At 37.3% G+C, this 27,955-nt stretch overlaps 1 protein-coding gene across 1 annotated transcript in view; it reads left to right on the forward strand.

Moving 5' to 3' along the window:
* Positions 1 to 606: 606 nt before the first annotated feature.
* Positions 607 to 27,955, forward strand: part of CCNB3 (cyclin B3) — a 55,732-nt gene continuing 28,383 nt past the window's right edge. Inside the window, exons 1-3 of the mRNA XM_075538372.1 lie at positions 607 to 615; positions 4,981 to 5,067; positions 17,863 to 17,993. Of these exons, the coding sequence (XP_075394487.1) occupies positions 607 to 615; positions 4,981 to 5,067; positions 17,863 to 17,993 (227 nt within the window). The remainder of the gene's footprint in view (positions 616 to 4,980; positions 5,068 to 17,862; positions 17,994 to 27,955) is intronic.

Below are 27,955 nucleotides of genomic sequence, written 5' to 3' on the forward strand. Positions count from 1 at the left end.
CTGTTCTGAGCTTGTGATTAGTTTGACATTTTATACTGACATACATATTTTAATCAGAGGTATATTAACACTGATGAATTTTGTTTGAGCTTTCCCTAGAACAGCATCAATAATTAGGTGTACAGGCATTCTCTGGGGGCTAATATGTAATTTGAGAGCAATTCATGTTATGTAAATGCCATTGAGTTGGTTCCTACTCATAGTGAACTTATGCACAACAAAATGAAATGGTGCCTGATTCTGCACCATCTTCACAATTATTTTTGTGAGTCCATTGTTGTTTGGCAGTAGAACCCTGGCGGTGTAGGGACTTTACATTGGGCTGCAATCTGCAAAGTCAGATGTTTGAAACCACCAGTCCCTTAGTGGGAGAGAGACTAGGGTTTCTCCTATAAAAAGTTAAAGTCTCAGAAAATCACAGGCGCACATCTACTCTGTCTAATAAAGTCACTATGAGTCGGCATCAACTAGATGGCAGTGAGTGAGTTGCTTAAACTCATTGTTGCAAGCACTGTGTCAATCTATCTCCCTGAGGGTCTTCCTCTTTTATTCTTCTACTTTACCAAGTATGATTTTCTTTTCCAGGGACTAGATTCTCCTGGTAACATGTCCAAAGTATGGGAGACACTCTTAATATCTGTGCTTTTAAGGAACATTCTGGCTCTCCTTCTCCCAAGAGAGATCTCTTTGTTCTTCTAGCAGTCCATGGTACTTTCAATATTCTTTGCCAGCACCATAATTCAAATACATCAATGTTTCTTTTGTTTTCCTTATTCATTGTTCAGCTTTCACACGCATACGAGGCAATTGAAAATACCATGGCTTGGGTCAGGCTCACCTTAGTCCTCAAATGACATCCTTACTCATCAACACTTATCTTCAGCAAAAATTTACTTGCCTGTTATATTAAAGACATTCTTTAATAATTTCTGCACTCTATTGTATCACCTTTCTTGGAATGGGTGCATATATGGATTTCTTCTTGTCACTTACCAAAACTGCAATTAGATTTTTTCTTGACCATACTCAACCCAATATACTGCCATCAAATTGATTTTTACTCATAGTGTCCCTATAGGGCAGAGTAGAACTGCTCTCAAATACTTTTGAGGCTGCAAATCTTCACCAAAGCAGAAAGCTTCAGCTTTGTCTTTCACAGAGTAGCTGGTGGGTGTGAATGGCTGACATTGTGGTTTGTAGCCCATTTTGTAACCACTGTCACCAGGGTTCCTTTCTTGCACAAAACCAACCAAACCAAACAATGCCATTGAGTTGATTCTGACTTATAGTGACTCTAGGGCAGAGTAGAACTGTTCCATTGGGTTTCTTTATGGGAGCAGAAAGCCTCATTTTTTTGTTTTTCCCCTTGTAGCAACTGGTGGGCTAAAATTGCTGACCTTGAGGTTATTGGCTCAGCAAGTAACCCACTATGCCACCAGGAGTCTTTTCTTTTGCTAAAGTAAGGATGAATTAGGAAATAAAACCATATATTCCATTTCCTACTTACCTACAAATTCAACTTAGAGATATTTAGGAATTGATCTCACTTGAAACCTGGTGATCACCTGTATTTAATTCTTTGATTTGTTATCTTTAAATGTGGTAACTATCTAAACATTTTCATTTTTTTACTAAAATTATTTTTATAAAGGAGACATATGTTTTCTTACCATATAAATTTGGCAAGAAAAAAATTGCTGCATTGATCAGTCTTTGTCCAGATAAATTTTTCTAAATACAGTTTTGTCATTGTAGGTTTTCTTTTGTGACATTTAAAAATATCTAATTTTATTTTCTTAGGCATATTTTTCAAATGTAAATTTTGTTGATTGAAATTTCAACTGCTAATTTTATTTTGACTGATTATGTCATTTAGTAGTATTAGGTAGGAATTGGATAATGGCATGGTAGTGTATTTCTTAGCTAATAGGTGAGAACATATATTTGTATTTTTTGATAATTAAACAGGATTTTTATTGTGCAATACATATGATCTAAATAGTTTACCTATTTTCAAGCTTGACCCATTGGAAACCCCCATGACTCCTCTTATATATTGCAGGATAGATCTGCTGTGTTGAATTGATCTATTATATTATGAATACATTTCTCTCAATTTCTCATTTTATGTTCCATGTATTACTTATGGGAGAACAGAACAAATATTTTTATCTTGATGTTCTTTTAAAAAAATCATTTTATTGGGGGCTCTTACAATTCTTATCACATTCCATACATATATCCATTGTGTCAAGCACATTTGTACATTTGTTGCCATCATCATTCTCAAAACATTTGCTTTCTACTTGAGCTCTTGTTATCAGTTCCTCACATTTTTCCCTCCCTCCCCACTTTCCCCTTTCTGATGAACCCTTGATAATTTATAAATTATTATTATTTTGTCATGTCTTACACTGCTCAGCATCTCCCTTCACCCACTTTTCTGTTGTCCATCCCCCAGGAAGGAGGTTATAGGTAGATCCTTGAAATCAGTCCCCCCTTTTTACCCTACCTTCTCTCCACCCTCCAAGTATCGCCACTCTCACCACTGGTCCTGAAAGTGTCATAAGTCCTGGATTCCTTGTGTTTCCAGTTCCTATCTGTACCAATGTACATCCTCTGGTCTAGCTCGATGTTCTTATTCACACTATAAAAACTCTGTGATATAGGTAGCAGAACATATTCTTATTTCCTAAGGGAAACCTGAGACTCGAGAGACTTTCTTAAGCATACACACACACACACACACACACACACACACACACACACACCTACTCCCCTATACCTACCCAACCCTTGTTAGGAGTAGAAGAGCTTTAATGTATGATTTTCCTTTACCTATAGAGATGGTTGTAATGCATTTAGGAATAGAATAAATCAAGCATAGATAGCTAATACCTAGAAAGAAAGTCCCCTCTGATCCAAAATATGTGCCTTTCTTTCTTTGCCCCTTCTCTTCTTTATAGAAACAATTGGGAGATTCATCTGGTTTGCAAAACTTTATTCTTAAAATATAAAATTTTCTTTGTAAGGTTTAGTCATATCAGAGTCTTTCCTTCCTTCCTTCCTTCTTTTCTAAAAGCAGTTACTGTTTTACTAACTGACCAGATTACAAAAAAGAGCCATGGCAGTTACTTTAGTTCATCCTTCTAATAAGCCTGTTGTTCTGGTCTTACCTATTGCCAGCATCTCTACCTTCTACAAAATGGGTGGTCTTTTTCTTCATCCCATTTTATAGAGAAAATAATTTGAAGGGCCACGGGAAGTTATTTGCTGCTTTGAAGAATTTTCCAACAGTACAGATCTCATCAATCAGATCCTCCATGTACATGATACCATATTTACCAAGAGCTCATGCAATCAAAGTGTTATCTGTCAGGGTAATACACTTGTTGATTTTTCCATAATCACGCTTGTAGATCAGCTCTTCCAACGGACTTCAGGTTTGGGTACCCCATGCAAAGTGGTTCCACAATCCTGAGCATGTTAATTGAAGCCTTGTTAAACTTAACATAGGTACCATTGAAAATCTGGTAGAGGTGAAGAAGCTGCAACACTTTTCAAACCTTTGGTTGGGTTCATACCATTGATATCTCTGATCCTGATAACAAACACCAGCATGGATTCGCCAGGTACATAGAAGTTGGCAGGTTTTTGGCCATCTTAGCCATTACAGTATCTGTTTTGTACATCTACCTACATTCCTTGTGACAGCTTTCTCATGGATAGCTTCCTTCTTGATGTTTGAAGCATCTTTTGGGCAAACCTCTTTCTCACATTCTTAATCTTTACTTCTACGACATCCCTTCCCTCTTTCTGAAGGGTCTCAGGAGCAACAGGGACCTTCTTTTTCTTCTCTGCAACACCCTCCATGATTCCAGCCCACTTAAAAAATGTCTATGTACTTCAAACATTGTTAAATGCAATTTATGTCCCTTTAGTTTATGTAGACATTTTAAAAACCTCTATTTTATTTTTTGATCTTTTACTGATAATAAAATTGAGATTCGGAAATTAAATGACATACAAGATCAATAGCTGATCTTTGACTAGTGTCTACGTATATGTGCTATTGTACTCATTAGAAATGATGTAAGTCCCCCTTTCCAACCCACTCACCCTTCACTCTCCCAGCATTGCCCCTCAAACCCTTGGTCCTGAAGGTATCATCCACCCTGGATTCCCTGTGCCTCCAGCCCCCATATGCACCAGTGTACAACCTCTGCCCTATCCAGTCCTGCAAGGTAGAATTCAGATCATGGTAGTTGCGGGGAGGAAGCATCCAGGTACTGATTACAAGGATCCACATGTGACCTCTTCCCTGGGAGATGAACAGCAGAGAAGGGGGGGAAGGGAGACTCTGGATAGGGCAAGATATGACAAAATAACAATGTATAAATTACCAAGAGCACATGAGGGAGCGGGGAGCGGGGAGGGAGGGGAAAAATGCGGATGTGCTTTATACAATTGATGTATGTATATGTATGGATTGTGATAAGAGTTGTATGAGCCCCTAATAAAATGTTTTTTTTAAAAAGAAATGATGTAAGTCAATTATTTAACATAAAAGATACTCAAATATTTGTAAATTATTGATATATAGATATAAAATATATCTTAAAGCATGCTTAATAAAGAAACAAATAGGAGAAATGGGTGATGATGTTGTATATCTGAGAATTATAAGAAGGAGAATTTGCAGAGGCTCAAAACTAAGCTGCCTTGCTGATTCTGAGAATTGCAATGAAGGCCCAACATACCATTTCCTCATAGCCTACTTTCTTAAATCAATGACTCTCTCCTCCAGGCACACTGTAAGCAGCTTTGAGTGCCAATTTTCCTCTTGTTTAATTTATTGGAGTTTATTCTATGTATCTCCAGTTTGGGGGAGATGCTGGAGTTTTTCGTTGAACTCCATATATGACCCTGAAGAGAGTATTCACAGTACATTTAATATATTTATCTCTTTTGTTTTTTTAGGGAAGAAAGAATTACCAAACAAAGATGTCTTCAAATTTACCTGATGGAACACTCAAAAAGAGATCAGCTTTTGAAGATCTCACCAATGTGAGTATGTTAGTCCAATCTTTTGATGTGGTTTTACATAAAACTTAGCCTTTTTCTTGAGAGACATGTCCTGTTTACCATACCCTCGCCCTCTCTGGAATGTTGACAGGAATTTTCACTTAAAATTAATAATTCAATTTTATAAGCTACATGGGTTCTTCTACTGGCACATCTGAGTCAGTGGTTTAACTTTCTTGAAGCAGCAGACAGAATGATTATCAGATATGAAATGATATCTAACTAGGAAAACTATGGCATATTTAGATAAAGTCCAGAGATGTACTGTTTAGACCTTAGAGGTAAGTGATTTAGTGGAATCATTGTAGTCTAGGGCAATGATTATCAATTTGAGCAATATGTATATTTGGTGAAGAATAAATTTTCCCTTGTGTAGGGCTGACCTCAGTCAGCATATCTGTGCTTACACATTAAATTTCAGCATCACACCAGCACAAGGACAATAAAAAATATTGCCTAACATACAGAATTATTTAAAACCCAAATTCCACAATCTAGTCTTCAAGTATGAAGATCTGGAAACTTAATTTTGACTTAGATTTTTATATTTACTTGCAAGTCATCTCCCTTCTGACATTATTAAGGTACAGTTAAAATTGGGATCAATTGTTAGATGGTTAGAAGATAATAACAATCTAATTCACATATAACCTATAAGGTAGGCACTATAATTATCTCCATTTCATAGATAAAGAGCTTATCCAAGGTTGATTTTGGAATATTTTATCTAGGATTCTGCCTGGCTATGCCTGCCCTCCATGATAGAACACACTTCTGTGCCTACGAAAATACATGTGCTATGGATGAAAGTTCATCGGGCAAACTGTTTTTTTGTTCAACAATTTATACACATTTTGTTTTGTAACATTAGTTTTAATCCCCTCAACATAACAGCACTCTTCCCACTTCTTCCTTGGGTTTCTAATATCCATTGGTCCTTATTCCCTTATTGATTTCTGAGCTTTGTTTTAGAGCAGGGGTGCTCAACACGTCGATCACAAATGCCGTGTGGGTAGATCGCATGGCATTAAAAAAACAGACGTAAGCCTATCATCAATCCCGCCACTTAATTGATCTACAGCGCAGCCAGTCAGATGCAATCTTAGGTGTCAAACGCATGCGCAAACAACTGCACTGAGTGCAGCAAAACTGACAAGCTAAGTTATCGCCAATTTTTAGACCTTTGTCTTTTTTCTCTTAGATGTAAGAAAGGGTATTAAAATGAGTGGGGGAGCTGGACCAAGTCAGAAGACAAAAATGTATCACTTTCATATGGAATGGGAGATTTTGGCACTACAAGCCAACATTCAGTTGAAGTGCAGGGCGCATGAACTTACTCACAGAGGGAAAGTACCCATGAGAAAATGTGCTACCTCCTTGACTGCATTATTCAACTCTACCTATTTATGTGAGTCAGCCTTTTCCCACATCAAGATCATTAAGTCCAAGTTCTGTTCCACCATGATTGATGATCATTTGGAAATGTGCTTGAGGCTGGCTGTCAGCAGCTACTGTCCGGACTATGCATCCCTGGCTCATTCCATTCAGTGCAAATCATCAGAGTCAACTCAGGGCATGACAAAAATTGTACATAGTTCATTGTGTTGTGTTGTACAATGTGGACTCATGTGGTTGTGCAAGATACATAAACACACATTGTACATATAAATATTTCTCAATGCATTTGTGAATAAATGTAATAAATACATAAAATATATGTTTTGCACTTTTGTAGTTGGTAGATCATTTTGACTTGATCATTTTATAAGTAGCTCGCATGCTAAAAAGCGTGAATACCCCTGGTTTAGAGCAAATGAAGTCCTTTTGGTCTGGTCTGGTTAATAGTTCTGAGGAGTGTATTCCTCATGACTGTTATTATTAACTTTATAGACCTCGTTGTTTGGAAGTAAGGAGCTCCCTGGCTGTGGGTTTAGTTCCAAATTTGAACGATGTCTAAAGGCCACGTTCTCAGACATCTACACCAGTTTACCAGAATCTTTTTATCCCTTGGATAATGCTTGAGCAGTACTGGATAACTATCGGCAAATTTGTCTGCTATGTATCCCCACATCTATAAGGTTAGACTCATTTCCTAACTTATTTAACCAAAGGTCTAGAAAATGGGCTGAAATAAAGTAGCCATATAAGTTAGAAGCAGATACAGTTCATCTTAGTAGATCTTCACTTGATTGCATTCTTTAAGTTATGCCACCAATCTCACCCACCTTTTCCAAGTTGCTCTTCCCCTTTAACACAAACTCACTGCTTGATAACTTTCCTATCTAATCTTTCAAATTGCTGCTGTCAATTGATTTCAATTTTTAAAAAGCAAAATGTTTAAGACAAATACTCTTTATTAGTTAAGCTAAACTTTGTTTAGTTTTAAGAAAACTTCATATTTTTTAAATTAAAAATAATTTTATTGGGGGCTCTTATAGGTCTTATGACAATTGTATACACATCAATTGAATCAAGCTTATTTGTACATATGTTACCATCATTATTTTCTGAACATTTACTTACTATTTGAGTCTTTGGTATCAGCTCCTCTTTTTTCCCTCCCTCTCCTCTTGATAAATTATAAATTATTATTGTTTTCATATCCTATACCAACTGCTGTCTCCCTTTCCCCATGGTTTCTATTGTTCCTCTTCCTGGGGTGGGGGATGTAGTTGTGTGTCAATCATTGTGATTGGTTCCCCCTGCCTTCCCTCCTCTCCTCAATTTCTCCCTCCCCACCTGGTATTGCTACTCCCATTCCTGTTCCTGGATTCCGTGTGTCGGGAGCTCTTATCTATTATCTGTACCTGCGCACATGCTCCAGTCTCGCATGAGGTGAAAGACAGGACTGAGGTCATGATAATAGGGGGTGAGGGAATCTCAAGGAACCAGAGGAAAATTGTGTGTTTCAGGTTTGTTTTTTATTAAACTTTAAAAATTACCATAGGGCAATAATTTTAGGAGTTCATCCAGCCTCTATAACTGCTTTTTTTTTTCATGAGCTTTATATTGCCATTCTTTAAGAACAAACACAAATGAACTATACCAAGCGTCAGCAAACATTTGAGATGGAAGAACAATCCTGTCCCTCACAACAATTTAACAATTATTTTAGACCCATAAATATATGTTTATAAACAAATGAAATCATCATTATCTGAATAATATCTCGTATGTACCGAAAGAGCTGCATATGGCTCAAGAGCCGCAGTTTTCCAGTCTCTGAATTATTATACCATTTTTAGAAATAAGTTTAGATATACAGAACTATCCTTGTTTTCTGACTAAATTGAACACCCACTGGATTACATCCTCATCTAAGGTCAGGAAAGACAAGGGTCAGGAAAGTAAGGCAATCCTCTACTTTTCCAATAGCTCAGAAAGCCTATTTTCCTTTTGCATTACAGTTTTATTTATTTCTCTCATTTTTACTTTTTATTGTTATTTGGGTATTTGTTTATAGAGCAGATTAGTTTTCCATGGAATAATCTGATCAGATTTTCTTTCTTAACATTGATTGAAATCCCCCCACAATGTTATATACATCACTTATCCTACCTACAGCCTCCCTGCATTTCCCGTTTCTATTCCTCTTCCTTTTCTACTTCAGCTGGACTTTGTCCTTGAGTAAATGTCCTTTTGTTCTCAAATGGTTGATTATTCTAAGACAGTGGTTCTCAAAATAAGCGATACCATCGCTGGAGGTGCTGGAACAATCCAGGGGGCTGAAAAAGTTGATACCTACACTTTATCCTGGATTATGGATTATAGTACAAAAGTTTTCATTGCCAAGGGACATTGAGTAATTTTCTTTCTGTAAAGGGGCAGATCAAATAAATTTCAGAATCAATGTTCTGAGGTATGCATGTCTCCTTAGTGTTGTTTTCCTCTTAAATACTTGTACACTGTTTGACTAAATATTCTAGACCTAAGGGGTCATACTCTCAAGGGTTCCACCAGTCCCAAAGTATATACCCAGTAAGCTTGGTCTCTTTTATAATTTCAAGTTTTGTTCTACATCTCTCTTGCAATCAACTCAAGACCTTCTAATATGATCCTTTCAAAGAAGTTGGTAGTGGTAACCAGGTACCATCTAGTTCTACTGTGCTTAGAGTCATGGATATTGATGTTCACATGGTCCATTTGTTCATTGCACAATTTATTTCCATATGTCTTTCTTCAGTTTTCTTTACTCTTCTTTCCCCTGGATGTGGAAAGACCAATAGTTGCAACTAGGTGGTCCCTTAACAACTTCAAAGATCATCAAAGGATGATATAACATGGTCTTTGTGGTCTATGTTATGTTAGTTGTTCTTGGTTTCACCATAACCATGATCCTGAGCTCCTGGGCCAAGTGCCTCATTCCTTTATGGTGTTTAATTATGGTTAAGAAGTTTTCATAACTCTGCCCCCTCTATGTGCTACTATACATATGGATATATTTGCAGCATTTCAAAACTCATTGCCATGAGTCAATGCTGACTCATAGTTACCCTATAGGTAAATACATATATAGAAATAGTGTCTGTCAACTTTATTTGTGAGTCTACCCTTACCCTTCCTCCCATACTCTTTTAACCTGCTTCTACTCATTGATCACCCTTATTTCTGGATTGTGTATATAATACTCCTTCAAGTGTCTTCCTTTGCATACTTCAATTTTGTTGACCTTCCTATTATTATATTGTATTTTATTGCCTTCTCTTTCATCCAAGTTAACATGTCTACCTTTGGTTTGTAATTTACCCCCCTTTCCATTCTCATTCTTAGTAACCATCACAAAATGTTTCTTTTGGTGTGAAAACCTTTTTACAGTAGTGCTGCAACGAACATGAAGGAACATATGTCTGCTCCTGTTCTCTCTTACTTCTTTGGTGTATATGCCCAATGTAGAAGAATGGCTGGGTTCTATGATACTCGATTCCCAGTGTTTTGAGGTAGCCATATCTCTCTTTCCACCGTGGTTGTACATTTTTACAAGTCCACTTTCAGTGTATAGAAGTTTCAATCTCTCCACATCCTCTCTATCATTTGTTGTTTTCTATTTGTTTAAATTGGGCTATCATTGTGGGTGCGAGGTAATGTAATAATTTTGAGCTGCATCTCCTGGATGACTAGTGCTCATGAGCATTTTTAAGTGTTTGTTGGTCATTTGAGTGCCATATTTGGTTAACTGTTCATGTCTTTTGCCCATTTGTTCATTTGTTATTATTGAGGTGTTGCAGAATTCTTTAGATTTCAGTAACTATTTCCGTGTCCATTGGTTCATTGATCAAGATTTTTTCTCAATCTGCGGGCTCTCATTTTACTCTTTGTGTGGAGTATTTTGATGTGCATAAATGTTTTATTTTTAGTAGGTCCTAGTAATCTATTTTGTCGTCCATTGTGTGTGCTTCTTTTATTATACTTGGTAGTCTGTGGTGCTCTGATATAGGGTGGGTTCTTGAATTTGTGACTATCAGTCTTCTGAATTAGTTTTCTGGCAATTCCATAGCCTGTTCAATTTCAGTCATTTCGTTAGGTCTGGGTTCACTGAGTTCTCTGGGAACGCAAGTTCCCTTGTTTGTGCCTGGGTCCTGTTTCACATTTCTGCAAATGGATGTCCAATTTTTCCAGCACCATTTGTTAAAGAGATTGTCTCTTACACACTCAATCTGTTTTAAATCTTTGTCAAAGACTAGCCATGCATAGGTGGATTGACTTACTTCTGGGTTTTCAGTTCTGTTCCATTGGTCTGTATATCTGTCTTTGTACTGGTAAGGTACTAGACAGTTTTGAATACTGAGGCTGTGATGAAGATATATGGGTCTCCTACTCTGTCATTTTACTTTAATAGTACTTTGCTCATATAGGGTGTTGGACCTTTCCATATAAAGTTGGTGATCAATTTTTCCAACTTAAAAAAAACATTTTATTAGGAGCTCATACAACTCTTATCACAATCCATGCATATACATACATCAATTGTATATAGCACATCTGTACATTCTTTGCCCTAATCATTTGCTTTTTTTTTCTTTTCTTTTTTTACATTTTATTAGGGGCTCATACAACTCTTATCTCAATCCACACATATACATACATCAATTGTATAAAGCACATCCGTACATTCTTTCAAATGAATGATGATGTAATATTATGAATTTTATTATATCTGTAGATTGCTTTAGGTAGAATTGATATTTTCACACTGATGAATCTTTCTGTCTATAAGCATGATATATTCTTTTTGTATATTTCTTCTTTTCCATTTCATAGTCTTTCATAATTTTCTTTGTGTAGGTCTCTATTTAAAAATATCATTTTATGGGGGGGCTTATACAACTCTTACCACAATCATATATCCATTGGGTCAAGCACATTTCTGTATTTGTTACCATCATCATTTTCAAAACATTTGCTTTCTGCTTGAGCCGTTGGTATCAGCTCCTCATTTTCCCCCTCCCTCCCCATTTCTCTCTCCCTCATGAACCCTTGATATTTTATAATTTATTATTAGTTTGTCATGTCTTACACTGTCTGACATCTCCTTTCACCCACTTTCTGTTGTCTGTCACCCAGGGAGGGGATTATATGTAGATCCTTGTAATCAGTTCCCCCTTTCTACCCCACCTTCCCTCCACCCTCCAGGTATTGCCTCTCTCACCAGTGGTCCTGAAGGGTTCATCCGGATTCCCTGTGTTTCCAGTTCCTATCTGTACCAGTGTACGTCCTCTGGTCTAGCCCAATTTGTAAGGTAGAATTGGGATCATGATAATGGCATAGGGGGAGAGGGAGCATTAAAGAACTAGAGGAAAGTTGTATGTTTCATCATTGCTACACTGCACCCTGACTGGCTCATCTCCTCCCCGTGACCTTTCTGTAAGGGGGTGTCCAGTTGTCTACAGATGGATTTGGAGTCACCACTCCACACTGCCCCGCATTCTCAATGATATAATTTTTGTTCTTTGATGCCTGATACCTAATCCCTTCGATACCTCATGATCACACAGGCTGGTATGTTTCCTCCATGTGGGTTTTGTTGCTTCTGAGCTAGATGGCCGCTAGCTTGTCTTCAAGTCTTTAAGACCCCAGATGCTGTATCTTTTGATAGCTGGGTACCATCTGCTTTCTTCATCACATTTGCGTATACACCCGCTCTGTCTTCAGCGATCATGTTGGGAAGGTGAGCATCATGGAATGCCACTTTAATAGAACTAAGTGTTCTTGCATTGAGGGAGTACTTGAGTGGAGACCCTATGTCCATCTGCGACCTTAATACTAAACCTATAAATATATGCACATAGCTCTGTTTTCCCATCATCATATATAAATATATTTATATATGTACATGCCTGTATTTAGACCTCTAAAAATGCCCTTTGCCTCCTAGTTCTTTCCTCTATTTCTTTTTACTTTCCTCTTATCCCACTATCATGCTCAGCCTTCATTTGGGTTTCAGCAATCCTTTTGGTTACATTGCCCTTGATCAAGCCCTATCAGACCTCTTACACCCTCCTCGCCACTGATTTTTGGTCACTTGTTTTTTTTCTTGTCCCTGGGTTTGTTAACACCATTTCCTTTCCCCAACCTCCCCCTCTCCCATGTCCCCCTGGAGCTGTCAGTACTCTTGTTTACTCCTCCAGATTGTTTACCCAGCCTATCTTATCTAGATAGACCTTCAGAGATAATAATATGCATAAAAACAAGACAGAGCAAAATAAAGCAACAAAACAAAACAACAAAAATCCAATGACAAAAAAGAGGAAAAACCTGTAAATAGTTCAAGGTCTGTTTTTTGGTAGGTCTCTGTTTTGCCTCTGTTTAGATTTGTTTCTAAATTTGTTGTATTTGGGGTGGCTATTATAAATGATATTGCTTTTCTCATTTCTTTTTCAGATTTTTCATTGTTAGTGTAATGGAATCAGACTGATTTTTTATATGTTGATCTTACACCCTGGTGACTGGCTTCTTCTCCTAATCAGTATTTAATCAGTTTCTCTGTATTTTTTCTAATTATCATCCATATATATTTCATTTGTTCTTTCATGTCTTTGTTATAGAGGATCTCAGTAGTCTATCTGCCTAGTTTACCATCTTGCTGGAAGGTTCTGATATTATACATTCTTGACTTTCCAGGAGTTGGGTGATGCTCTGGACTTAGGGTATCATACCCAGAGGCACATGATGCTCACCTGTTCCTCATTAGCAATGCTATTTGGGGACTCTCAGTCAAGATTTTTTCGGTTTTGTCCACTTTTTTTCTTCTCTTAGTTTACTCTTGAAACTATAGGAAGTCTGTAGGACATATTCTAAAGGGTTAAAAATAACCTGCTAAATAAATCTCTAAATATCCCCAGAATTTAGTAACCATTGATGATATTTACCTGACTGGTATTTTTTTAAATTTTCTGTTAGCAACCAAGAGGATTGAACATTTCTTTTTTGTTTTAATTATCATTTTATTGAGGGCTTTTGCAACTCTTATAATAATCTATGCATAAATTATAACATGCACATTTGTACATATGATGCCATCATTATCTTATAGACATTTACTTTCTATTGAGCCTTTGGTGTTAGCTTCTCTATTTTTTAGGAGGATTGTTCTAACTCTTGCATTCTTACCACATTTACCCCTGTATATATATGCACCCATACATACATAATGAGGCATTGGTGTTTCGGTGATGAATGCTTTGCTTATATGAATGAGATCTGCATTTAATTCCCAGTCAATGCCCTTTATAAGCCACTAACACCCATCGGGCATTGCTATGACACTGAACAGAGCTTCTTGACTGTGACAGACAAGAAGAAAAAAGCACTGGTGATCTACTTCTGAAAATCTGCTAATGAAAACCCCAAGGATAGCAAATGGTCTCATTTCCAACTTCTCTTAGGACTGATATAGGACAGGGATTATGTGTGGACTTCCCATGTGCTGAGGGTCAGGTCAACAAGTAATAATAACATATACATGTGCTTAATTAAATATGCAGATACAAAAACAAATACCCATTTAAGAAATCATAAGTTTATAAAAATCCAATTCCAATACACAAGGCTATTTCTTGCATTCCCTAAACCAGGGGTGCTCACACTTTTCAACATGTGAGCTACTTAAAAAATAATCAAGTCAAAATGATCTACCAACTACAAAAGTGCAATACATATTTATTTATTACATTTATTCATAAATGCATTGAGAATTCTTTATATGTACAACGTGTGTTTATGTACCTTGCACAATCACATGAGCCCACATTGTACAACACAACACAATGAACTATGTACATTTTTTGTCATGACCTGAGTTGACTGATGACTTGCAATGAATAGAATGAGCCAGGGATGCATAGTCAGGACAGTAGCTGCTGACCGCCAGCCTCAAGCACACTTCCAAATGGTCATCAGTCATGGTGGAACGGGACTTGGACTTAATGATCTTGATGTGGGAAAAGGCTGACTCACATAAATAAGCAGAGCCGAATAATGCAGTCAAGGAGTTAGCACATTTTCTCATGTTTGGGTACTTTCTCTCTGCGAGTAAGTTCCAGAACTGTTCATGCGCTCTGGACTTCAGCTGAATGTCGCCTTGTAGTGTCAAAATCTCCCATTCCATATGAAAGTGATACATTTTTGTCTTCTTACTTGGTCCATCTCCCCAACTCATTTTAATACCCTTTCTTACGTTTAAGAGAAAAAAAAAACAAAGTCTAAAAATTGGCGATAACTTAGCTTGTCAGTTTTGTTGTACTTAGCGCAGTTGTTTGCGCATGCGTTGACACCTAAGATTACATGGGACTGGATGCGCTGTATATCAATTAAGTGATGGGATTGATGATAAGCTTATGTCTATTTTTTTAATGCCATGAAATCTACGCACACTGCATTTGTGATCGACTAGTAGATCACGATCGGCGTATTAAGCACCCCTGCCCTAAACCATATTTCCAAGTTCTTTCTTCTCAACAGAGTTACTCTATACTATGCAGTCATTCCTCACTTATCAACATGATTAGGCTGTAAGGGCAAGGTCATTATAGGCATTATGCAAAAGAGGAGGGTGACTATATTATTACAGAACTATCAAGTTAATTCTTCATGTAACTTCTGAACCACTGAGAATCATGGTTCAGTGAAGTTGGCACAGCACGGGCTTGCAGTAGTCGTACCTGCACCTCAGTGTTCATTACTGTCAGATGTATGTTGTTGATATGCAAAATAGTTAGAAAGTAGATTTTTATTGTCATATAAATGCAAAATGTGATATAATTAGTTGACTGTAGTTGAATAATAGGTGTAAGACATGTAGTTTCAAATTTACTTTGCTGATACCATATAATAAACAAACCTCAAGAGTGTTAAAGAGTTGTTTGAAATATCTCCCTTACCCCAACTTATACACACACACACACACACACACACACACACACACACACTGAAGATGTATAGATTTAGGATATATAGTCAGATACTGTGATTATAAGTTACTTGGATTACTCACTCCTTCCATTCTTTTTCTTTAGTATAGGATGGTATTTGCTTGCTATATACTTAGATTCATTGGCTTTATTTTAAAGACATAATTGGAATTTTTATCATAATTATTCACAGTCCCAAGATTTCACCCACTGTTTAATGAAAGTGTGCCGCAATGGGTTAAACATTGGTCTGCTGACTAAAAGGTTGGCAATTCAAATCCACCAGCCACTCCATGGCAGATAATGAGGTTGTTTTTTCCTGTAGAGATTTGCAGTCTTGGAAACACAGTGAAATAGTTTTCTATCCTATAGGGCCACTCTGAATAGGAATCAACTAGATGGTAGCAGGTTTGTTTTGTCTTTATAATGCAGGGTGGAGGGTACCCCCACAAAAAACAGAAATTTTTATTCAAAGCTATATATTTACTTTTTTTGTTTTTACAAAACAGCCTTATCACCTTCAAATTACTCTCCTTTGCACTCAATATGTTTGTCAAATCTGCAATTCCATTATTGGAAACATTTTTCAAACGCATCAGTTTGGATGGCTGACAGCACCTCCCTTGTTTTTATTTTTTGTCACCTCTTCTATGTTGTGAATTAGTTGCCCTTTCATATGCCTCTTCATTCATGGAAACAAAAAGGAGTCTCACAGAGTGAGGTCAGGTGAAGAAGGTGTGCGGGACAAGAGAAGCATGCTGGTTTTTTGCCAAAAATGGGCACACTGAGATGGCTGTATGAGCAGGTGCATTGTTGTGGTAGCAAAGCCAGTCTCCTGTCTGCCACAAATCAGGCCTTTTTGTTGCACAGTAACACTATCTTTTCATAACCTCTAAATAGAAAACTTGATAAAAAGCCTGACCTGGTGGAATGCACTCCAAATGCACTATCTCCCTCACATAAAAAACAAACTAGCATTATCTTGATCTCTGATTCACTTTAGGGGCCGAGGTGACGATGGCGTCTTCCACTGGCTTGATGTATATTTGCTTTCAGTGCTGTAAGAATAGCATGATGTCATGTCACCAGTAATGACCTTGGGGAAAAAAGTCTGGGTCACTTTGGAGCTGTTTTTTCAAAGCATGGCATGTTTCCAGTTGATGCTCTGTTTGCTGGTCAATGAGACCCAAGGCACAAATTTTTCAGCAAGCCTTCTCATTCCCAAATCTTCCATTAAAATTTACTGAACAAAGCTCCAAGATAGTCCAGATAACTTCCCCATCTCTTCAGTGGCCCATTGTTGGTCTTTGAGCACAAGTGCATGAATTTTGTGGACATTTTTGTCCATTCGGGAAGTTTATGGACATCCAAAATGAGGTTTATCATCAATTGACATATCTCCTTTTTGAAATGAGAAAACCACTCATACACTTGAGTTTTCCTCATAGTGCTGTCCTTATAAGCTGTGTTCAACATTACGACAGTTTCTGTGGCATTTTTCCCGAGCAGAAAACAAAATTTCACAGCTGCATGCCATTCTCTTAAATTTGCCATCACAAAAAAATGAGGTTTGAGTCAAACTGCTTTTATGAAAAAAGTTCACTGTGACCAGAGAGAACCTTCCCTGGGTGCACTAAATCAGAGTGAGTTGCTGGATGCTCACTTAGTGGGGAAAACGCATACTGCAAAAGCTCTACCCAGTGGGGCTTTTATATTATATAACTCCTCAGTATACCATGTTAAATAAATATTGCAGTATAACTTTATAATCCTTAATGAAAACATTGAGAAGTCTACCTTGAAAAGCTTTTTTGCATATCCAAATAGTAAAGTTATATTGTCTGCCCAGTCCCCACCTCCAAAACAACATCTTATGGGATAAAAATGGAATGTGAAGTTAATAAGGATTTTAAAATTATTTTACAGCCTGTATGTCTGGCATGGAGGTAGGAACTTTATAGAATATCCCTTGGAAACCCTTAAAACTGTTTTTTAACCAGTTCTAGTGTGCTAGCTATTTGCAGCAAGCTTTCGTTATGATTGTTTGATGCCAGTGTCCTGCTTGCTGCTCAGTGTTTTAATTATTAGTCCTGGAAACATCAAAACAAGGTGTCTAGACTGGGAAGTAGGTTAGAATTGTCTTTTTTAAGAAAGTCACTTTATTGGGGGCTCTTACAGCTCTCACCACCATCCATTCACACATCCATTGTGTCAAGCACATTTGTACATATGTTGCCATCATCATTTTCAAAACATTTTCTTTCTCCTTGAGCCCTTGCTATCAGCTCCTCAGGCTTTTCTTATCTGAATTACCTATTGAGTCATTTTGTGGTTCTCTTTATTCCCTACCTCCTTCTTCCATTTTCTGTAGGCTTCTCATAGTCAACTGGCCAAGCTTAAGGAGGAGGCCAATAAGCAGTTTGCCAAGGGTGCTTCCAGGAAGATAAAAAGGAGCACACCCACTCTTGGGTTGACCAAAGACAATGAGTTGAACATAAAAAGGTGAGTAAGAAGGATTTCAGATGGCATTGTTTTCGATAGTAAAGAAAGAGCATGGCATCTTAATCGAGCTCATTTTTCCTCATTGAGAACATAGTTGGTGAGTCGCAGTGGTGACAGTCTTATAAGGTTAATCTATATGAAGGTGGTCTTCAACTGTGCTTGCTGAATAGTTACAGGCCTCTTCACCGCCCCCCCTTCTTCCATAGTGAGCGTGCATATTGAAATAATTGTTGTCTTTAAGGAATATGTTGAGAGACCTTTCTCTCTTTCAGTAATTCCTTCCCTGTCTGAGCTAGTGTGTACTTGGTGGTGTTTTGGCAACTTAACTTTTTAGGGGATTTTCAGCAGCTAACTGATAGTTTTCCTGACTTCTTATCCTCTTATAAATTTAGAAGGACCTTTATCCCATATTGCTAGAAAGAAACAATTTTATCCTTAGGCAAAAATCATGTTTTTTAACAACTGTTACAGGGAGGTCTTTATGTATTTTTCAAGTAGATACCAGCATTCTCATTTAAGAAAGAGAAAAATAGCCATAGAAAAACTTTTATTGGAAGAAGAGTTAAAAAGTAGAGCAAGAGCATTCTCTGTCCATTCTTTATTCCTGTAGGATTTTTTTCTTTAGACACTGATCATTCTACATTTGAATAGATAAGGTAGCCATACCCAGTCTAAACATGACTTCCAAAGGGTTCGGGAACTCCAGAAAACTAGCGTGTTGGGACAATTGGATACTTGCTAATTAACAAGCAGAAAGATTTCAAACAAGATAGTATTTATCCCTACTTGTTTTTCTTTGGAATTGGGGGGCTTAGGATTTGTATTACTGTTTTGACCCTAATTTCCTGCAGTTTTCTTTTTAATATCTTCTCACATCCTGATTTTAGCTGGAAACCCCTCATAAAATGCCAAACCTTTCTTTCCTTTTTTCAGGATTCACTGGCATGGGTGCTAATGGTAGTAGTAGAGTTAGTAATAGCTAACATTTATTGAGAGTTCTTTATAATTATGTATCACTCAAGGTGGCTTTTCTTGGTAGCAGCTTTATTGCAATATTACTCACATACCATATAGTGAATTCACTTAAATCATGCAGTTCAATAACTTTTAGTATGTTTTCAAAGATGTTCAACCATCACCACCATAAATTTTAGAACATTTTTCACCTAGAAAATTAATCTTGTATCACCTGTCAATGCTCTCATTCTCTCTCCAGTCTTAGACAATCGCTGTACTCTTTACAGTCTTTTTAGATTTGCCTGTGTAACCCAGACTTGCTCCCTATTTGTAGCTGGCCTAACTTACGCCATGTTTGCCTGACTTCCCACTCTAGCCTCTATGGAAGTTTTAGAATTTTCTGTATTGCTCAAAGACAGATATATGCTGTGCAATTGCGTGGATGATTTCACCTGGGCAACAGCCTCGACAACTCTTTTGAAAGTCATTGCGTTGCGACATTCAAGGAGGTCCATTGTGATCACAGATGCTGTTCTTATTGTTTATCTGATTGACGCAGTGGATAGTTGAATGTTTTAAGTGTCTATGGCTTGAATAATGGAAAATACCTGTAAAAGTACATGCCTCCCCCCAAATTCTATGACTTTCAAGCTCCCTATTGGTATCACTTTCTAATAAAATTCCCCTTTTCTAACTCAGAATTAGGAAATTGGTTGTGCTGCTTCAGAGCAGAACATTAGAGGAGGTGACATCTATGCCAAACATTTCATATAGATGAAATCATATAGTATGTGGTTAGGTCACGCATGGGGTTTCCATGAGTCATTAATGATTCAATGACTACAGTATTTTTCTTAAATTTTCTCACTAAGTACAGTGTTTTCCAGGTTTCCATGTTGTAGGATGTATGAATACTCCATTTATTGATGAATAATATTCTATTGTATGGTTACACCACATGTTTATTCATTCATTAGTGGTAAACATTTGTTTGTTTCTACCCCTTAGCCATTGCTTTGACTATTTGTGGACAAGTTTTTGTTTGACTGCTTGTTTTTTATTACTTTGACTATATGCCATACCTATGAATACAATGATTAGGTCATATGGTATTTATGTGTTGAACTTATTGAGGAATTGGTAAACTTCTTTCCATAGTGGTTACACTATTTTACATTCCTAGTAGCGAAGTATGAGGTTTTTAAATTTCTCTACCTTTTTGCCAATGTTTTTAAAAGTACAGTTATTTTAGCAGATGTGAAATGGTATCTCATTGTAGTTTATTTTCACTCTCTTTTCTATTTTTCTACTTTTAATATATAAAATATATTAGTAAAATAGTAAATAAGTGTACCATTTTCTTTCATTTGAATCTTTTATTGTGAATCAGTTGAAAGTTTATAGAGGAAATAAGTTTTCCACTCAACAATTTATCCACATTTTCTTTGATTTCATTGATTCCAATCCCTACAGTATAACATCACCTATTTCATTTCCTCCCTATCTTTCCTGTTTCTTTCTATTACTCTTTCTTAACCCTTCTGAACTTGGTCCTGGTGTACATGCTGCCCTTTAGACCTGTCTATCATTTGAGTGAAAATTGAGCCATGGGGTTGAGTTCATTTCCACTCTTGAAGGGTAACTAAGGGCCATTGTCTTGGTGGTTCCACCAGTCTCAATTAGATCAATAAGCTGAATCTTTTTACGATTCTGAGTTTTGTTTCAGCTTTTTCCCCCTTTAACCTGGAACTTGTAATGTAATCCCTTCCAGAAAAGTTGGTAGTGGTGGTAGCCTGGCAATATTAGTTCTTCTGTTGTTAGGTTCATTGAGACTGATGTTCATGTGGTCCATTAGTCCATTGGACTGCTTTTTTCCCATATGTGTTTGATTTTCATCCTTTTTCCTTTCTCCTTTGGAAAGACCAAAATTTGAACCTTAGATGGCTTTTCACTTTGATGGCCTAGTCACCATTCACCAAAATAGAAAGTAGAACATTGTCTTTGTGGACTATATAATGCCAATTGACATTGGTGCCCAAAGGGTATGGTCTTGAATCCTCAATTCCTGTGACTAATTCCCTCAAGCTATTGTTTGGTTATATCTATGGTTTTATATCTTTGTCACCATGTGTACCTCCATATTCATGTTTATATTTACAGCAAATATCCATGTACAAATATCCACTGTCAAACATCCAAAACTCTCACTGCCGTTGAGTTGATTCTGACTCATTGTAACCCTATAGGACACATTAGAACTGCCCTTGTGGGTTTCTGAGACTATAACTCCTTTTTAAAAATATATTTTATTGGGAGCTTTTACATATATCATAACATTCCATTAGTCACATAAAACATTATTGTACAATTGCTACCACAGTCAGTTTCAAAACATTTTCTTTTTTTTACATAGATGGCATATAATATTTAAAAAATATCCTTAAACAATGTATTATTTAAGGTTAAGTATAATTTGAGGGGATGTTTTTAAGTGTAGAAAAAATGCATTAAAATATAATGGCATATTCCCACTTTCCCCCATTTCTTTTCTTTTTAATCATTTTATTAGGGACTCATACACCACGCATCTCGATCCATACATACATCAATTGTGTAAGGCACATTTGTACATACGTTGCCCTCATCATTCTCAAAACTTTTGCTCTCCACCCAAGCCCCTGGAATCAGGTCCTCATTTTCCCCCTCCCTCCCCCCTCCCCCCTTCCTCATGAACCCCTGATCATTTAATGATTATTTTGTCATATCTGGCTCTGTCCCACGTGAGACTATAACTCTTTATGGGCACATAAACCCTCACCTTTCTCCTGTGGACTGGTTGGTGGTTTTGAACTACTGACCTTGTAGTTAGCAGTCCAATGTGTAACCTGTGTATATACTTCTATCTCCCTCCCACACCATTCAGCCTGAATGTCCATTGCATCTACCAGGAGATCACCTTTATTGCAAGATTGTGTATACAATGGTATTTAACTCTGCTGCCTTTAACTTTTGCACTTCTCCCAGTGTCTTCCCTTACCTTCATAATTTTTTACTGACTTCCCTGTGATTGCATATTGCCATTCCCTTCATTTAAGTTAATATATGTCTAGTGTCTATCCAGTAATTTACTCTCCCTTCCTACTCCCGCTAAACCCAAAGAATGATTCTTTTAGTGTACAAATGTTTTCTTGACTTATTTCAATAGTGGCCTCATAAAAATGGTTGTACTTTTATAATCGATTAATTACACATATCATAATGTTCTCCAGGTTATTCCATGATATGAGGTGTTTGGCAGATTCATTGTTACTTGTTAACATGGTATGGTATTCAGTGTTAGGCTGGGTTGTCCAGAGAAACAAATACTAGGGGATGACACTCATACTAGGGGGTACCCTAATAAAACTGGATTTTTCCTACCAAAGCTATGTATTTAGATTTTTTTTAACAAAACAAACTTATCACCTTTAAAATAATCTCCATTGCACTTAATACATTTGTCAAATCTGTGATTCCATTCTTGGAAACATTTTTCAAACTCATCTGTTTGGATGGCTGACAGAATCTCCCTCATTTTTTTCCCTTCATCTCTTCTATGTGGTCAAATCGCTAGCCTTTCATGTCCCTCTTCATTTGCAGAAACAAAAATTGCATGGAGTAAGATCAGGTGAGTAAGGTACGTGGGGCAAGAGAGACATGCTGTTTTTCGCCTAAAACTGGCGCACTGAGATGGCTGCGTAAGCAGGTGTACTGTCTTGGTGGCAAAACCAGTTCCCCATCTGCCACAAATCAGACCTTTTTTTTTTTTGTCACACACTGTTACGCTATCTTTTCAGAACCTCTAAATAGTAAACCTGATTAACAGTCTGACCTGGTGGAATAAACTCCAAATGCACTACAAGTTGATATTTTTGTCCATTTGGGAAGTTGACGGACATCCAGAATAAGGTTTGTCATCAATTGACATTTCACCCTTTTTGAAATGAAAGAACCACTCGTACACTTGAATTTTCCCCATAGTGCTGTCTTTGTAAGCTGTGTACTACATCGCAATATTTTCTGTGGCATTTTTCCCAAGCAGGAAACAAAATTTCATAGCCGCATACTATTCTCTTAAATTGGCCATCACAAAAAACGAGGTTTGAGTGAAACTGCTTTTATGAAAAATTGCAGTGTAACTAGAGAGAACCTTCCCAGGCAATGCCACTGGTGGACTAACTCAGAGTGAGTTGCTCGATGCTCACCTAGTGGGGAAACTGTGTATTATGAAAGCTTCGCCTAGTAGAGCTGTTTTCCCCTTTTTGGGGGGTGGGGTGGTGGTTACTCCCTCCTGTATGTATATAAGAAGGAATTTTGATCAAGAAAGCATTCCCATCCAGTCCAACTTAAGTCCTTTGATAAGAGGCTAACTGGAGCTCTCTTTGGACTCATGTAACTGCAGGTTGATAACATAGAAAGGTGAATGGGGGTAGAGGGAGGTCACAGACTGGTGGGTGCAATCAGGTGGATCCAAGGTTGGTGGAAGCAAGAAAGGATACCAACAGCTCTCGGGTTGGGCAGCCCATATGGGGCTTCCCTCTAGAACAGGTAGAATCCCAGAAAACAGGCAGTCAAAGGGGCAGGGTGCTAGTTATATAATCTGTTGTCAACTTGAGACTAGTAAAAATGAAGGGGTAGGGCTTAGCCTGTCAATCAGGTCGCAGCTTTATTACCTCATTTGGAGGTACCGTGGAGATAAATAGCTCACTGGAGATAGGACACTCCCTGCAAGACATTCCTGTTGACAAGCCACATGGAGCTATGCTGATGACAGCTAGAGCCTTGGAGCTGGAGGAGCCATGTAGAGACCCACACTAGTGCTAAGATACTTACACCGCTGCTAGATCCACAAGACTTTCCACCCACTGGCCTGTGGTTTTCCTGAACTTGACATCATTGCATGTGTTGGCCACAGGCAGCAAGCAGCAGGTTGGGTCACCAACAGTCAGCCAGATGACAGGATCTGATAGTCCCCAGCTCAAGCAATGTATACACCAGCAGTGTGATGAAGCAGGGAACCTCAAGCTCTAGGGACATGGTCCATGGGTTGGGTGTCCCACAGGTAGTGTAGCTCACAAGTTGAGGGAGAGAACTAGCTCTGGCAGCTGTACAGTGGTCCATCAACAGTGAGAAAGAGAGAGACAGGTAGGGTTTGCTGAGCCATTTATTTCTTTGCCCTCCAATCACACTGCGACCTTATTAATCCCACATGTTCCTTTTGGTCAGGTTGGCACAATAAACCTATCTATCACATAATTTTAAAATATATAAATAACTATTGAGAACAAATGTTCAACAAAATTAGATGACTACTTTAGGCATTAGGAATCATTTAAAGATTTTAATACAAAGGAATAATATATATATTTTAATAAATCATTTTATTGGGGGTTCATACAACTCATCACAATGCACACATACATACATTGTATCAAGCACATTTGCACATTTGTTGCCATCATCATTTTCAAAACATTTTCTTTCTACTTGAGCCCTTGGTATCAGTTCCTCATTTTCCCCCTCCCTCTCCCACTCTCCCTTACTCATAAGCCCTTGATAAGCTATAAATTATTATTATTTTTTTATGTCTTACACTGTCTGTTGTCTCCCTTTACCCACTTTTCTGCTGTCCATCCCCCCTGGGAGAGGGTTACAGTTAGATCCTTGGGATAAGTTTCCCCTTTTCCCCCCACCTTCCCCTTCCCTTCCTGGTATGGTTACTCTCAATATTGGTCTTGCGGGGTTTATCTGTCCTGGATTCCCTGTATTTCCAGCTCTTATGTGTACCCATGTACATGCTCTGGTGTAGCCAGATTTGTAAGATAGAAGGAGGGTCATGATAGTGTGTGTGTGGTGGGGAGCATTAAAGAACTAGAGGAAAGCTTTATGTTTCATTGGTGATATACTGCACCTAACTGTCCCATCTCCTCCCTGCAGCCTTTCTGTAAGGGGATGTCCAATTGCCTACAGATTGGCTTTGTGTTTCCACTCCAGACTCCCCGCCCCATTCACATTGACATGATTTTTTTCTTCTGGGTCTTTGATGTCCGATACCTAATCCCATTGATACCTCATGATCACACAGGCTGGTGTACTTCTTCCATGTGGGCCTTGTTGCTTCTTAGCTAGATGGTTGCTTGTTTGTCTTCAAGCATTTAAGAGCCCAGATGCTATATCTTTTGATAGCTGGACACCATCAGCTTTCTTCACCACATTTGCTTATTCAACCATTTTGTCTTCAGCGATCGTGTTGGGAAGGTGAGTATCACGGAATGCCAGGTTATTAGAACAAAGTGTTCTTATGTTGAGGAAGTACTTGAGTAGAGACTCAATGTCCATCTGTTTCCTTAATACTAAACCTATAAATATATGCATATAGATCTATTTCCCCATTGTCATACATAAATATATTTGCATATGTACATGCCTGTATTTAGACCTCTGTAAATGCCCTTTGCCTCCTAGTTCTTTCCTCTATTTCCTCTTACTTTCCTGTTGTCCCACTATCATGCTCAACCTTCATTTTGGTTCAATGTAACCTTCATCTCGGTTACATTGCCCTAGCTCAAGCCCTACTAGACCTCACAAAGGAGCAATATAACCAGATTAAAATTTTAAAAACAGAATTCTTGGGATTATAGGCAGGGTAAATTGATAGTTTGTAGGTTAAATTGGAGCCGTGTTGGCACAATGGTTAAGTATCCTCTGCTGGTGCTTTAGTATTTACTGAATCTTTGGGTTCCTCCTTTTTATTTTATGAGGTTTCTTTATGTTGTGTGTTTTTAGGTTACCCTGTAACATTATTTTCTTCCTAAGTTTAAAACTGCATATCTAAGGAGCCCTAGTGGTACAATCAGGTAAACACTGAACTGCTAAATGCAAGGTTGGTGGCTCCAACTCACCATTCACTCTGTGGCAGAAAATTTAGGCTATATGCTCCTGTAAAAATTTAACACCTCAGAAACTTTCTATATGGTTACTTATCAATCAAAAGAAACTTGATAGCAGTTGATTCAATGGGTAGATTCTATCTATAAATTCTCTTGACTTCTTTATTTGGAATTGCTATGACAACACTATTTATTCCCTCTTTTAACTTAGTAATTTTCCTCATATACAAATTGATGTTTCTGATTCCTTATTTTCAGTCTTCCATGTATATTTTACTTTGGTTAGTGAATGTACATTGTTCCTAAGTTGGTTTTATGGTTGTTTCTTTGTCTTTGGATTTGAAGATTTTAATTACAATATTTCTTGGTGAACTTTTATTTAGGCCTAACCAATTTAAGGTTCGTTTCTTTAGTTTCTTGAATGCTTAGCTTCTCATCTTTCATGATATTAAATAACTTTGCTTCCAACATATCATTGACAGTTTTCTCTGCACTTTCATTTTTTTCATCTTCCTGATTTGGAATTATATCATAAATTATTCCTCCGGATGGAATCTCACATAATTCTTAGGTTTCTCTGTTTTCATTCTTTTTTTCCTGCTTTTTCCTCTTAAAGTTTAGTATTGAGAATTCAAGCCTATTCATTCTATGTTCTGTTGTTTCTTTTGCCCGTTCTGTGCATTTTCTATTTCTGACATCTTAGCATTAATCTTCTGGATTTCTCTTTGCTATTTCTGCATGTCTTCTATTTTATTTATGTTGCCAACTGGTTTTTTGATACAGCACCGTGTAAGTGGAGCCAGTTATTATATTAATCCCCCAATCCTCCAGTTGTCAATTCACTACACCATTTGTCTCTTTGTTTACTCTTTTCTTAGTTGGTAGTTAATCCATTTTATCTTTTCTTTTGAAGCACTGAATTCTAGGATTATCATATGTATCTGTTTCATTTGATATCTTATGCCTTTGATTTAGAAAGTTTGGGCAACTTGTTTGCCTAATCTGCGATGTTGCAGTAAGAGTTAATTCTTACTTCTGTCTACTGTATTCTACTGATCTATAATGTCTATCTTTATATAAGTTTATGTTATCTTGATTACTTTTGCTATATTTTCTATACAAGGGAGCTTCAAAAAGTTTGTGGGAAAATTGAAATATCTTTTAATGTCATTCTCCATGAACTTCTTGAAGCATCCTCATATACAAAATAATGTGATTTATGAAAAGAGATCATTGTACTTCTTCCTTCCTACTGGGAAATCTTTTATTTCATGTTCTTATGTAATTGAAACTGCTGGAACTTCTAGTATGCTGTTGAGTAGTAGAGCATTCATTCCACCACCACCCTTACTTTAGGGGAAAACATTCATAATTTGTAATTAAGTATTATGTTAGCTCCAGGATTGTCATATTTGCATGTTGTCAGGTTGATAAATCTTTTTCTGTTTGTTTATCAAATGGTGCTATAATTTATAAAAATACTTTTTTCTGTGTTTACAGAGATTATCATGCTTTCTTTTCTTTATAATGTTATATTACAAACATTGATCTTTGGATTGATTTTTAGAGGCTACATCAACCATACCAGTGGGTTATAGTATATCATTCTTTTATATGTTGTGTGTTACTTAGCATTTTCTAGAAAAGCAAAACCAGTGATGCTTGTATGCATGTGTACATACAAAGAAATTTATATCAAGAGATTGCTCATATAGTTATAAAGTTGGATAAGTCCAGTTAAGTTCAAGTCTGTACAGCAGATGTAAGCTGAAGGCTTCTCTTAACTCCTGTAACTTCAGGGGCTGATAAAAAAATGAAGCAAGGAGATGAAACAGGAAGACCACGGGCTGGTGAATATTGAGCTGAACAAATCTGAGATTGACAGAATGAATCAGTTTGACAGTCTGTTGATGGCTCCTGGGATTTTCAGGCACTATAACAAGAGATCAATGGTCAGATGCAGGATCCAAAGCCAGCAGTAGAAGTGAACTGGCTTCCACACACTGTCAATTTAGTAAGGGTAGGCCACACCCTGAATGGAACTTTCTTAATTGTTCCAAGGCTGTGATCAGATTG

Source organism: Tenrec ecaudatus, chromosome X (assembly GCF_050624435.1).
Source record: "Tenrec ecaudatus isolate mTenEca1 chromosome X, mTenEca1.hap1, whole genome shotgun sequence".
NCBI classification, from domain to species: Eukaryota; Metazoa; Chordata; class Mammalia; order Afrosoricida; family Tenrecidae; genus Tenrec; species Tenrec ecaudatus.